This window comes from Sus scrofa, chromosome 7 (assembly GCF_054392235.1).
Source record: "Sus scrofa isolate SSC_HxYL_T2T_F1_AM1 chromosome 7, Sscrofa_HxYL_maternal_Yorkshire_Landrace_v2.0, whole genome shotgun sequence".
In the NCBI taxonomy this organism is placed as follows: domain Eukaryota; kingdom Metazoa; phylum Chordata; class Mammalia; order Artiodactyla; family Suidae; genus Sus; species Sus scrofa.
The window spans coordinates 76,480,070-76,494,348 of record NC_139389.1 but is presented as its reverse complement, the minus strand read 5'-3'; the positions used below and the strand labels follow the sequence as shown (position 1 = coordinate 76,494,348).

General features: G+C 38.0%; 1 protein-coding gene across 12 annotated transcripts in view; it reads left to right on the top strand.

Moving 5' to 3' along the window:
- NUBPL (NUBP iron-sulfur cluster assembly factor, mitochondrial) overlaps positions 1 to 14,279 on the top strand; it is a 241,101-nt gene that overhangs the window by 114,898 nt on the left and 111,924 nt on the right. The window contains exon 8 of one of the 12 annotated variants that reach the window (XM_084969035.1): positions 4,503 to 8,647. The exons of the other annotated variants lie outside the window; for them this stretch is intronic. Within the exon in view, the coding sequence (XP_084825161.1) occupies positions 4,503 to 4,509 (7 nt within the window). The 3' untranslated portion in view covers positions 4,510 to 8,647. Of the gene's footprint in view, positions 1 to 4,502; positions 8,648 to 14,279 lie in introns of those variants that run through there. 12 annotated transcript variants of the gene reach the window in all.

Here is a 14,279-nt window from a genome sequence, read left to right as displayed (position 1 = left end):
ATAGTCATATATTCCCTGACTTTAAAGTCTTTGATGTTTTCCCATTGTCTGCTGCATAAAGTTTAACTCCTTAGCCTGGTATTCAAGGGCATTTGTATTTTGGCCCTATCTAACCCTTTGTGTTTTTTTTTCTCCTTTCCATATTTTACGTATCACAGGCAGCCTTCCCTGAATACATTAAGGTATCCTCACAGCCCTTCATTTAGTTTGGGTTCTTCCCATTTCCTAGGATATACTTTCCTTCACCCCTAGCAATTCCTTAGTCCCTTCTTTTAAGATTTCAAGCCAAATATTATGTATTCTGTAAAGCTCTACTGTTCAATATAGTAACCACTAGCTACATGTGGCTATTAAAATTAATTACATTAAAAATTCAGTTTCTCAGTCATATTAGCTACATTTTAGGTGCTTAGTAGCCAAATGTGGTTAGTGGCTTTGTATTGGAAAGCACATATTAAAGAACATTTTCATCTTTGCAGAAATTTCTATTGGAAAGCATTGCTATAAAGCCTTTACTAAAGTAATTGATTTCTTCCTCAGAGCTTCCCTAACCATTAAGATTAACTATGTTGGAGTTCCCGTCGTGGCGCAGTGGTTAACGAATCCGACTAGGAACCATGAGGTTGCGGGTTCGATCCCTGGCCTTGCTCAGTGGGTTGACGATCTGGCGTTGCCGTGAGCTGTGGTGTAGGTTGCAGACGTGGCTCGGATCCCTCGTTGCTGTGGGTCTGGTGTAGGCCGGTGGCTACAGCTCCGATTCGACCCCTAGCCTGGGTATCTCCATATGCCGTGGGAGTGGCCCAAGAAATAGCAAAAAAGACAAAAAAAAAAAAAAAAAAAAGGATTAACTATGTTGAGGAGTTTCCTGGTGGCCTAGCGGTTAAGGATTCCTCATTGTTACTGCTGTAGTTTTTGGTTCAGTCCATGGCCCAGGAACTTTTGCATGCCATGGGCACAGCCAGGAAAAAAAAGAAAAAAGAAATAAGAAAAGATTAACTATTTTGAAAAGCCCTTGGATTCCTTTAAGGGTAGATAAGGGACCAAGCTTTGTTTTTCTCATCTCCAGCACTTAAAATAGTATGTGGCATGTAGTTGAATTTTAAGATGTGTTGACTGAATGAACAAATAAGTAAAAAATGACATGAGTTTTTGAGAGTCATATGAATAATGACAATGTTGGGGTCTTTCAAATCTAAGGAAATGCTGATTCCCTTTTGTAAGTCCATAGTTATCAGTTTCATTTCATTAGTGACTTGGCCTTAGATAAATTGCTCGGTTTCTGGTTCTTTTACCATCTAAACACTGGGTAATGTTTCCCCTATATAATGTAAAATGAGGGTAGTATTTACTGAATCTGTTCCAGGTATTGTGGACATTACATTACACAAAAGTATAAAGCATTTCCAGTAGATTTCTTACTGCTGTCTGAGTGTATTTCATGAGCTGAAAGAGTAGACATTTAGGGAGTCTTGTTTTGTGCCTGGAATCTCATTTGCTTCATTTTTGTAATTTTTTTTTTTTTAATGTCTCTTTGCCATTTTCTAGGGCCGCACCCATGGCATATGGAGACTCCCAGGCTAGGGGTCTAATCAGAGCTGTAGCCGCCAGCCTACACCACAGCCAGAGCAATCCAGATCTGAGCCGTGTCTGTGACCTACACCACAGCTCACGGCAACACTGGATCCTTAACCCACTGAGCAAGGCCAGGGATCCAACCCGCAACCTAATGGCTCCTAGTCAGATTCATTAACCAATGAGCCATGAAGGGAACTCCATTTTTGTAATATTTTTATGAGGTAATTTTTTTTTTTTTTCTGTTTTGCACATAAGGAAACAGAAGCATAGGAGAGTTAAGTAGCTTTTATAAGGTCATATATATCTGGGAAGGGACTCTTTCTATTATACCTCAGCTGTCTCTTTTGTAACTTCATTAGAACTGTTAATATGATCAGTGTCTCTGGGAAGATTTGGTGATTCATGTATTTTTGCCTTTTTTTTTTTTTTTGCCACACCTGCAGCATATGGAAATTTCCAGTCCAGGGGTTGAACTTGCACCATGGTAGTGACCCTGGCTGCTACAGTGACAACACCAGATCCCTAACCTATTGTACCACAAGAGAACTCCTGATTCATGTATTTTCTTATTGTTCATGGCCAAAGTAGTCTTGGTTTTTGGTTTTAAGAAAAATAAACAGCCTGAAAAAATGTTAAAGAAGGAAATTATAATGCTCCACTGTTAACTTTTTGTTATCCACTGCTGTGGTCTGGTATTGGGATCTAGCCAGATTGAACTAAAGGAAAAATGGAGTTCCTGTCATGGATCAGTGGTAATAAACCTGATTAGTATCCATGAGGATGTATGTTTGATCCCTGGCCTCTCCCAGTGGGTTAAGGACCTAGCATTGCCCTGAGCTGTGGTGTAGGTTGAAGACATGGCTTGGATCTGACGTTGCTGTGGCTTTGGTGTAGGCCAGTGACTGTAGCTCTTACTTAACCCCTAGCCTGGGAAATTCCATGTGCTTATGGGTGTGGCCCTAAAAAAAAACACATCCACCTCATCATAATCATAATGAAACTAAAGGATCCACTCCTCTGTCAATGGACATTTAGGTTGTTTCCATGTCTTGGCTGTTGTAAATAGTGCTGCAGTGAACATTGGAGTACATGTGTCTTTTCAAGTCGTGGTTTTCTCTGGATAGATGCCCAGGAGTGGGATTCCTGGATCAAATGGGAGTTCTATGTTTAGTTTTCTGAGGAATCTCCATACTGCTTTCCACAGTGGTTGCACCAATTTACAACCCCACCAACAGTGTACTAGTGTTCCTTTTTCTCCACACCCTCTCCAGCACTTATTGTTTGTAGACTTTTGGTTAATGGCCATTCTGGCTGGTGTAAGGTGGTACCTCAGAGTGGTTTTGATTTGCATCTAATAATGAGTGACGTTGAACATCTTTTCATGTGTTTCTTGGCCATCTGTATGTCTTCTTTGGAGAATTGTCTCTTTAGATCTTCTGCCCATTTTTTGATGGGGTTGTTTGTTTTTTTGGTATGGAGCTGCAGAAGTTGTGTATAAATTTTGGAGATTAATCCCTTGTCAGTTGATTCACTTGCAAAGATTTTCTCCCATTCTGTGGGTTGTCTTTTTGTGTTGTTTAGGGTTTCCTTTGCTGTGCAGAAACTTTTAAGTTTGATTAGATCCTATTTGTTTATTTTTGTTTTTATTGTCGTTACTCTAGGAGGTGGATCTGAGAAGATGTTGCTGTCGTTTATGTTAGAGAGTGTTTGGCCTATGTTTTCCTCTAAGAGTTATATCATATCTGGTCTTATATTTAGATCTTTAATCCATTTTGAGTTTATTTTTGTGTGTGGTATTAGGAAGTGTTGTAATTTCATTCTTTTCTATGTGGCTGTCCAGTTTTCCCAGCACCACTTATTGAACAAGCTGTCCTTTCTCCATTGTATATTCTTGCCTCCTTTGTCATAGATGAGTTGGTTGTAGGTGTGTGGGTTTAATTCTGGGCTTTCTATCCTGTTCCACTGGATCTATATTTCTGTCTTTGTGGCAGTACCATAGTTTTGATGACTGAAGCTTTGTAGTATAGTCTGAAGTCCAGAAGCCTGATTCCTCCAGCTCCATTTTTCTTTCTCAGGGTGGCTTTGCCTATTCTGGGTCTTTTGTGCTTCCAAACAAACTTTAAAATATTTTGTTCAAGTTCTGTGAAAAATGTCCTTGGTCATTTGATAGGGATTGCATTGAATCTGTAGATTGCCTTAGGTAGTATAGTCATATTGATAGTATTGATTTTTCCAGTCCACGAGCATGGTATGTCTTTCCATCTATTTGTGTCATCTTTGATTTCTTTCATCAGTGGCTTGTAGTTTTCAGAGTACAGGTCTTTTGTTTCTTTAGGTAGGTTTACTCCTAGGTATTTTATTCTTTTGGATGCCATGGTAAACGGGATTGTTTCCCTAATTTCCTTTTCTGCTTTTTCATTGTTAGTATATAGAAACGCTGTCGATTTCTGTGTATTGATTTTGTATCCTGTGACTTTGCCAAATTCGTGGATGAGCTCTAACAGTTTTCTGGTGGAGTCTTTAGGATTCTCTAGGTATGGTATCATGTCATCTGCAAATAGTGATAGTTTTACTTCTTCCTTTCCAATTTGGATTCCTTTTATTTCTTTTACTTCTCTGATTGCCGTGGCTAGGACTTCCAAAACTATGTTGAAGAGTAGTGGTGAGAGCAGACATCCTTGTCTTGTTCCTGATCACAGGGGGAATTCTTTCAGCTTTTCTCCATTGAGAATGATGTTCGCTGTGGGTTTGTCGTATATGGTCTTTATTATGTTGAGGTAGGTTCCCGTTATGCCCACTTTCTGAAGGGTTTTTATCGGAAATGGGTGTTGGATTTTGTCAAAGGCTTTTCTGCGTCTATTGAGAGGATCATATGGTTTTTATTCTTCAGTTTGTTAATGTGGTGTATCACACTGATGGATTTGCAGATATTGAAGAACCCTTGCATCCCATTAAAAAGAATGAAATACCAGCATTTTTTGCAACATGGATGGACCTAGAAACTATCATGCTAAGTGAAGTCAGCCATACAATGAGACACCAACATCAAATGCTTTCACTGACATGTGGAATCTGAAAAAAGGACAGACTAAACTTCTTTGCAGAACAGGTGCTGACTCACAGACATTGAAAAACTTATGGTCTCCGGTGGAGACAGTTTGGGGGGTAGGGGGATGTGCTTGGGCTGTGGGATGGAAATCCTGTGAAATTGGATTGTTATGATCATTATACAACTACAGATATGATAAATTCATTTGAGTAATAAAAAAATGGAAGAAAAAAGAAACTAAAGGAAAAATTATAAATTCTGTAAGGAGTAGAATTGCATAAAACCTTGATTAGTTTATGAATTGCGTTTATCATCTTATGCCACTAGGTCTTAAGCTAGTTTTCAAAAACTCCCCAAAGTCCAATGTAAAAAGTTAGACATTACAATGCCTGGCACAATGTTAGTGTTTAGAGATGGTTTGTTTAGTAAGTGTATGAAAAATAAGAGAAGTACTGTTATCAGTAGTAATAATAGCTAACATTGTTTGAATGTTTTCTGTTTGCTAAGCTCTTTATTTGCATTATTTCACTTCACACTGATTGGCTGTTGAGCACCTGCAATGTGCTTGGTGCTAGAGATACAGTTGTCAAACAAACAAAGATACTGTTCTCATGGGTTATACTTTTTGGTGGAAGAGACAGAAATAAAAATAAAGAAAGAGAAAAAGGAAGTAATATTGGTTAGTGATCTGTGCTGTTGGTAAAAAATGGGGAATGATTAGGGAAAGTTTATCTGAGAAGGTGGCATTTAAAGGAGACTTGAATGGAAGGAAAGAGATGGAGCTGTCTAGGCACTGGGGGGAGAATTGTTAAAGTGGAGGGAATAAGTATAAAAAGTAAGGGAGTCAGGGACTGAGTCGTTTAGGATCCTATAGGCCATAGTAAGAATTTTGTATTTATTCCAGATATGGTGAAAACTATTGGAGATTTTTAAGCAGTGAATGACATGATCTGATTTTTGTTTTAAAAGGATCGCTTTGGCTGCTTGTGTTCAGAATAGTAGGCCAAAGAGGAAGGAAGGGGTGAGAGAGATGGAAATAGGGAGACCACTTAAGAACCTGTGGTGGTATTCTAAAAGCCCTCTGAGAAAGGTTTTATTATTTCCTCCATTTTGGTTAGAACACAGAGGTCTAGAGAGTTCCCATTGTGGTGTACTGGATACGAATCCAGCTAGTATCCATGAGGATGTGAGTTTGGTGCCTGGCCTCACTCAGTGGAGGTTGGAGATCTGGCGTTGCTATGAGCTGTGGTGTAGGTCACAGACACGGCTTGGATCTGGCATTGCTGTGGCTGTGGCATAGGCCGGCAGTGGTAGCTCTGGTTAGACCTCTAGCCTGGAACTTCCATATGCCCCAGGTGCAGCCCTAAAAAGCAAGCAAACAAACAAACAAAAAACAAAAACAAAACAAAACAAAACACAGAGGCCCAGAGAGGTTAAGAAGCTGTTATGTGTCATAAATCTAGACTGTTATTAATTCCTGCCTTTATATTATACTGTCTGACTCCCATGAATGAGTTTTAAGAATTTTTGGCATTGTGCATTATTTCAGTATAGCTAATATGTATTTGGATTTCAAATGGATGCTATCTTTCTTAATTAGATTGTTTTCTTAATGGATGTCAACCTGTGAAATCATACGAAGAATTTGTTCGTAAAACAGAATTTATTGTATCTATATGGAAAATTGTGTTGGTATGGCAAGAATGCGTATATTCTTATTAAAAGGTACTTGATCTTAGAATGCTTTTTTTATTAGAACAGGTTTCTTTATGTAAGCATAAATTATTCTGAAATTTAGCTTCATTGTAAAACTGATTCATGGAAATAATGAAAACTCAGTGATTGAATTAAAGTGTAAAAACTGGAGTTCCCATTGTAGCTCAATGGTAACAAACGCATTTACCATCCATGAGGACATGGGCTCAATCCCTGGCCTCAGTGGTTAAGGATCTGGTGTTGCTGCGAGCTGTGGTGTAGGTTGCAGATGGAGCTCGGATCTGGTGTTGCTGTGGCTGTGGTGTAGGCTGGCAGCTGCAGCTCTGATTTGATCCCTAGCCTGGGAACTTCCATATGCTGCAGGTACAGCCCTAAAAAGACCAAAAAAATAAAAATCAGCACCATTTTAAGGTAACGTGATATAGCAAAAAGAACATGGGCTTAGGGAAAGAATATAATCTTGGAGAAATTCCTTTGATCTTCTGAGCTTGATATTTTTTTCATGTCTAAAGTAAAGATAGTATTATATACTTAACTGGACTATTGTGACAATTAGCTATGATCATGCATCTAAAGTGTCAACTATTTTGCTTTGTATATGAGGGGTAGTGAATCTTTTTCTTATTAAAAACAATATTGTGGGTTTGAGAAGGATAGCTCAAGAAAATTTATTAATTACTAATTAATACTTTGAATTCTTTTAAAACTTTAGTATTTTTACTTATTTCCTTCCAATCTTAAGGATCATGCCTTATGAAGAGCTGTCAGAGGCACTGGAGAAATTGTTTTAGCCCAGGAGACAAAATTCAGAGATGTGCGATAGCTGTCTTTAAATGTGTAAAGGATTGTCGTGTGGAAGAGGGATTTGTTCTTTATGACTCAGGAGAGCAGAACTATGATCAGAGGGTGAAAACTACAGGGAAGGTTATTTTGGCTCATTAAAATGAAGACATTTCCAGAAAAAGAATGAATGCTCTCTCATTGGGAACTGTGTGCATAGCTACGTCAGTTTCCCAGACTGTGTCAGGCATGGAAGATTTTTTATTTAGTTTGAATATTTCTTCACCCTGAGAATCACTAGAACATAAGCTGGATGAAAGCAGGATCTTGTCTTTCTTAGCACCACAGTATTTTCAATGCCCAGTACTGTGTCAGCCTACAGTCTGACAGTACTGCTGTCATTTGTCAAATGAATGAATGAGGCATTTGTTCTTAGAGATCATCTGCATACTTCACTCCTCTTCTTTGCCTTAAGTTTAGTTCTGATTTTTGGTAGATGGTTTGATTGTTCATTTGGGTTAAAGATAGGAAAACTGAAGAATTGCTGGCTGGTAAGAGAACAAAGGAGTTAGTGGAAGGCTTCTCAGCAGTGGTGTTATCAAAATTTTGAATGATTGTTTTGGATGGGGCTGTCCTGTACATTGTAGGATTTTTAGCTGCTCTAACTGCTAAATACTCTTTAGAAGCTTGTTGCATCTCTATCCTCACTCATTTCAATGAAAAAATATCTCTAGACATCACTAAAAGTCCCTTGGGGGAGCAAATTTTCCCTTGTTGAGAACCATCAACTTGGTGAATAACTCAGTAGGCCACACTGATACTAGCAGACAAAACCCAGTATTTTCATTGGATGAAATTAGAGAAAATTATGTCATTTAAGAAAATTCATTGTAAATTTTTTAAGATGAACTATGCCCTGGTATCATGACATGTATGTTGAGGCCTGCATATAGCTTATAATAAAGAAGTTGTTTATGTAATGCTTCTGAGTTTCTACTTTGCTTTGAAACATGCAGTTAATTCTTTAGCTTTTCAGTAAGTGAAGGCTTACCATATTTCTTTGATGGTAGCAGAATTGTTTATGCGAAGTCTTTGGACCCAGATTGCTTTGACAACCATTATATGTTGCAATATAGGTGCGGAGAATTCAAAAGCAGGGGTTGATGGAAATGGTGGCTTATAACTATCAAAAACAAAGACAACCCGAGGTGTACTAGCAGGAAAGGTTGCAGCAGCAGAAAGCTGAGTGCTGATCAAGGATTCTAGAAGAAGGAATAGTAAGCTGTTTTTTAAAGCTATTATAGTTTTGAAAATGTATGTTTTGGGCTTAAGCCAGGGGTATGATCACCTTAAGATGGATGTGGTTTCGTAAGTAATTGTGATATACACCAGTCACATTGGAAGTCAACTATTTTTAGGCTGTATTGAATTTGTACTTCTTGACTTTTATCATTAGTATTTATGTTATTTTCTCTTGTTTAAATCTACTAAATGGCAAATTCTAATAAAAATCCTTGAATCCTTGGATTGTACTGTATTTTAATTTAGTATATTTTCTTGTTACCTCACACTTTCTTTATAACATATTTTACTGAACTTTTAATGGTCCTGATTTAATTATAAGCTAGGCATTGTTGCATTTTAATATACAACACTTGCATACGTATTGTGATGTAGTCATTTATAAAATATAGTCTCACCAAGCCTTGTTATAAAAAAGCATTTGTCAGCCTTTCCATTATAAACCCTAATTTATTTTTAAGAAGTTTCTGACTTGTCTGTTTCTGAGTTGCTTTGGGCTGAAAACTAGTATAGAAGTTGACAGCTGAAATCCAAGTCTTGTTATATTGTAGAGTGAAAAATTGAAGCTAGTATTTTCTACTACTTTGTGTCATAGCATTTAAAACACTCCTATTTTTAGCAGATTCAGGTGCCTTTTACTTTATTTAATTCCCATGAACCCAAGAGAGGAAATGGAAACTGACAGCACTTAAATGGGCTTCTTTTCCTGTTGTGCTGTAAAATTTTTGATAGATTTATTTGAAAAGTATTTACTGAGTAGATGTATTAAGTATTTTGTTAGAACCACCTTAGAACATGAAAGTGTCTTTACAAAGCCCATAGGAAATCAGATACAAGTTTACTGTGAACAGAGAAACTTGTAAAAGCATCAACTGTAATGAGATTCTGGAGACACCTCTGCAGTTGAGAAAGTGAGTAACTTTAGTGGTCATGAATTGGAGTTCTTGGGAATTCCCATTATGGCTCAGTGGTAACAAACCCAACTGGTATCCATGAGGATGTGGGTTTGATCCCTGGCCTTGCTCAGTGGGTTAAGGATCCTATGTATCCATGAGCTGTGGTGTAGGTCACAGATGTGGCTTGGATCCCGCGTTGCTATGAGCTGTGGTATAGGCCAGCAGCTGCAGCTCTGATTTACCCCTAGCCTGGGAATTTCCATGTGCCATGGGTGCGGGCCTAAAAAGACAAAAAAAAGAAAAGAAAAGAAAAAAAAGGAATTGGGGTTCTTACATGCAGTCACTAACCTGACTGATTTCTACCCCTACCTATTTTTGTAAGATATCATTATTGCTATCAGATGTTTCTGTGGTATCATATTTTCCAAATTGCTTTTAAAACCACTTGAAAGCCAAAGTTATTATTTACTATCCTATTTGAACATGAGGTTTTGGTATCCTTTTATAATATTGATTAACTATATAAAAGGTGAACTTTAGTTAAAAAGAACTTTATTATACAAACTTAAATCATTAAGGAATGTAAAGATCAGAAATTGACTTAGTTCATTTACTTATAATGATTTAACAAATATATATATATATCTTACCTCCTATTTACCAGACACTATACACAGAATATATAATGATGAATGAAACAGACATTTTCACCCTATTGCATAATCTAGTATCACAAAAACAATAATAAAATAAATAGCACATATTTATTTTGGTCAAAATTAATAATATCCAAAGGCTCACACTTTTATAAATAATCCACGTCATGGAAACCTGTATTTAAATGTACAAGTTTATTGGAACATAATGATTAAAATATCATATTATTTTCATTACACCTAAACTGTTATTATTTCCACATTAATGGAACCTTTCTACTTATATATATTTTAATTTATAATTGTTGTCTAGGGAATTGATTTTTGTGTATTTTTCTCATATTTGGTCATCTGAAAAGTGTCATGTAGTCTAACAGCTTTTCAATAGAATTTCTAGGTAGTTGGTTCTTTGTAGTGTACCTCTTACTTTTCTTTTCTTTCATTTTTTTAAATGTAGATTTTTTTTTCTTTTGACTGCCATGTAGCTGGTTTTACTTTTCTTATAGCATTGTCTAGCATTACCAATTGAATTTTATTTTATTTTAAGTAATTAATTAATTTGTTCATTCTTTTGCTTTTCTAGGGAATCTTTTTAGGGCCGCACCATGACATATGGAAGTTCCCAGGCTAGAGGCTGAATTGGAGCTGTAGCTGCTGGCCCGTACCACAGCCACAGCAATGCAGGATCTGAGCCGTGTCTGCAATCTACACCACAACTCATATGGCAATGCCAGATCCTTAACCCACTGAGTGAGGCAGGGATTGAACCTGAGTCCTCATGGATACTAGTCAGGTTTGTTACCACTGAGCCATGAGGGGAATGCCCACCAATTGAATTTTAAATAGTAAAAGTGATAGTAGGCACCCTTGTCTCATATTGATGGACTCATTTCTCCTTTTTCACTGTTAAGTATTGTGTTTGCTTTACATTTTTTAGTGTATCCTTTTAGCAAGTTAAGAACATTTCTTTCTATTTCCAGTTTACAGTGATTTAGTGATTTAGAAAAACAAGATTGTGTGCATATAATGTCAGTCTGGATAATTTGCACAAGGACTCTCCTAAGGACAGCTAAAGAAACTGAATAAAAATGTGAAAAATAAATTCTTAGAAGCATGAGAAGAACAGAACTGAAACAAATAAAGTCATTCTCTCAAAATTGCTTTTATTCTAAGGATATTTGTTGATCATAGCCTACTGACTTTGAAGCTGATTTGTGCTTTCAGCTGCCTCACAAGATTAAGGGGCTTAGGTAAAAACCTGGAATCTGTCAAGAGTAGTCTGTCCTTTACTATGAACTGGAACCACGAAATGCTGAGCCCTCAGAATAATAGTGAACTGATGCTAACTTAGACCCCCTAAGAACTTGTAGCACACTTCCCATCATCTGCTGGATCAGGAAATCTTAAATCCTTGGATTAAGATGGTCTTGGGGAGTTCCCGTTGTGGCGCAATGATTAATGAATCTGACTAGGAACCATGAGGTTGTGGGTTCAATCCCTGCCCTTGCTCAGTGGGTTAAGGATCCGGCGTTGCCGTGAGCTGTGGTGTAGGTTGCAGACGTGGCTCGGATCCCGCGTTGCTATGGCTGTGGTATAGGCCGGCAGCTACAGTTCCGATTGGACCCCTAGCCTGGGAACCTCCATATGCTGCGGGAGTGGCCCAAGAAATGGCAAAAAGACATTAGTAGCTCTAACAAGCAAATGAAAATTCTCTGTGGAGGAGGAGCTGTTATCCAGTGTACCAATTTATTTTTTCAAATGATTTTTTTCAACTGTATTGTCCAACATGCAGGCAAAGATAATCAGACATAGAAGGACAAAATACATCATGAGTAGAGGGTTCAGGATGGGAGCATTGTAAGATCCTGAATTCATTTCTTCACATGGAACACAAAAAAATCTCTTCTACATATGGAGCTGTTCCCTTTCAAATGGACTTGAAAACTAACGAACAGCTTGTCCACAACAAAGGATAAAGGAACCACATTGAGACAGGTAGAGGAGGCAGAGGCACAGTCTTACCAAAAACCTCATCCCCTGCATGGTAGCCCACAGTCTGGGGGGAGTCTCACAAATATGGGGCTTTTTCCTGAGGAATGAGGGTTTTGTGCTCATGTCAGGTGCTCCAGCTCTCAGACCTGCACTGGAGAGATAAAACCCCTGTCCCTAAATGTTTGGCTTTGAAAATCAGTAGGACTTGAATCCAGGAGAACCAAAAGGCTGTAGGGAATGGAGTTTCTGCTTTTAAAGGACTCACACCAACTTATTTGCTGTGAGACCCAGTAGAAAAGCAATAGTTTGAGAAATGCCTAGATCATATATGCAGTAGGTTCATTTACTAATCTTTTTTTTTTTTTTTTTGTCTTTTTGCCTTTTCTTGGGCCGCTCCTGTGGCATATGGAGATTCACAGGCTAGGGGTCGAATTGGAGCTGTAGCTGCCGGCCTACACCAGAGCCACAGCAATGCAGGATCCGAGTTGCGTCTGCAACATACACCACAGCTCATGGCACTGCCAGAACTTTAACCCACTGAGCAAGGCCAGGGATCGAACCCACAACCTCATGGTTCCTAGTCGGATTCGTTAACCACTGAGCCACGACGGGAACTCCTCATTTACTAATCTTAAAGCATATGCTGGAGGGGTAAGAACCTGTTAGGACTGAAGCAATGGCAGGTGTTGCATTTGCATTCATTCTCTACCTTGCTAGCACTGGCACTCATCCTCTAACCTGCTAGTGTGAGAGTAGGTGTACTGCAACCCCTGTGTTGCTCCCATGGCCCCACCAAAGCTAGCCAGGTGAGCACCCTGCCCCTCTGTAACAGCTCTACTTCCACCAAATCAGTAGGCATGTGCACCCCACATAGGGCACATCCCTTGAGTGCCTGTCTCTAGTGGCCAGGGGGGAATTGTGTTTCTGGGCCCCAAAGGTCTGAAACAATTAGAGAATCAGTTCTTGACACTCTTGATAACTGGTACCTATTAAGAAAAGAATCAGGCTTAGACAATCACAGAGTCTTTTTTTAGTTTATCTATGGTTTATTTTTATAGTTCTCCACCTAAAAGCGAGCTAAGTGATAAAGTGATTATAGTAACAATAAAAATACTTGGCATTTATTGGGAATTTACTGACAATCACAGAATCTTAAGAGAAACCAAAAGCTGTAACATTTAAACGATAAGGTTTATCTTCTCCATAAGGCCACTCCTTCAAGATAAGGAGTGATAGCTTTTTTGCCTAATATGTAGAAACAGAAACAGAGAGCCAAGCAAAATGAGGCAACAGAGTAATATGTTCCAAGTGAAAAACCCTAGGGAAAGATTAAACCCTAGGGGGAAAAAAGCCTGAATGAAATGGTGATAAGTAATTTACCTGATAAAGAGTTAAAAGAAGGGGTCATAAAGTTACTCACTAAGCTCAGGAGAATAATAGGTGAACACAGCTAGAACGTCCATAAAGAGGTAGAAGATACGGAAAATACCAAACAGAGGTCATTCAGCTGAAAAATAAAGTAACTGGACTGAAAAATACAATAGATAAGCTCAGAAGCAGGCTAGATGAAGCAGAAGAAAGAATGAGTGATCTGGAAGACAGGGCAGTCGAAATCACTCAAGCAGATAGCAAAAGGAAAAAAGAAAAGAAAAATGAAGTTAGCTGAAGGACCAATGGTACAATATCAAGTGGAATAACATTTACATTATAGGGGCACCAGAAGAAGAGAGGAAGAGAAAGGAACAGAAAACTTATTGGAAGAAATAATGGCTACAACTTTCCTAACTTAGGGAAGGAAACAGTTCTTGACACTCTTGATAAGATTTCCAGATCAGGGAAGCTCAGAGAGTTCCAAACAAGATGAATTCAAGAGACCCACACCAAGATACAGTATAAGTATAAATATAAGTATGTAACTATAAAATAACAAAATTTAAAGATAAAGAGAGACTCTTTAAAGCAGCAAGAGTAAAACAACTTGTGACCTATAGGCATACCTCAGAGATATTGTGGGTTCAGTTTCATAACACCACAGTAAAATGAATATGGCAATACAGTGTGTCACATGAATATTCTTATTTTCTAGTGCATATATATGGTATGTTTACACTGTACTGTACTCTGTTAAGAGTGTGATGGTATTGTGTCTTAAAAAAATGTATACACCTTAATTTAAAAGTAATTTATTGCTAAAAATTGCATAGCACCATCTGACAATGTAATAAACCTTCAACTTGTAAAAAATGCAGTATCTGCCAAATCCAGTAATATGAAGCAGAATAAAATGAGGTATGCCTGTAAAAGAGAACACGT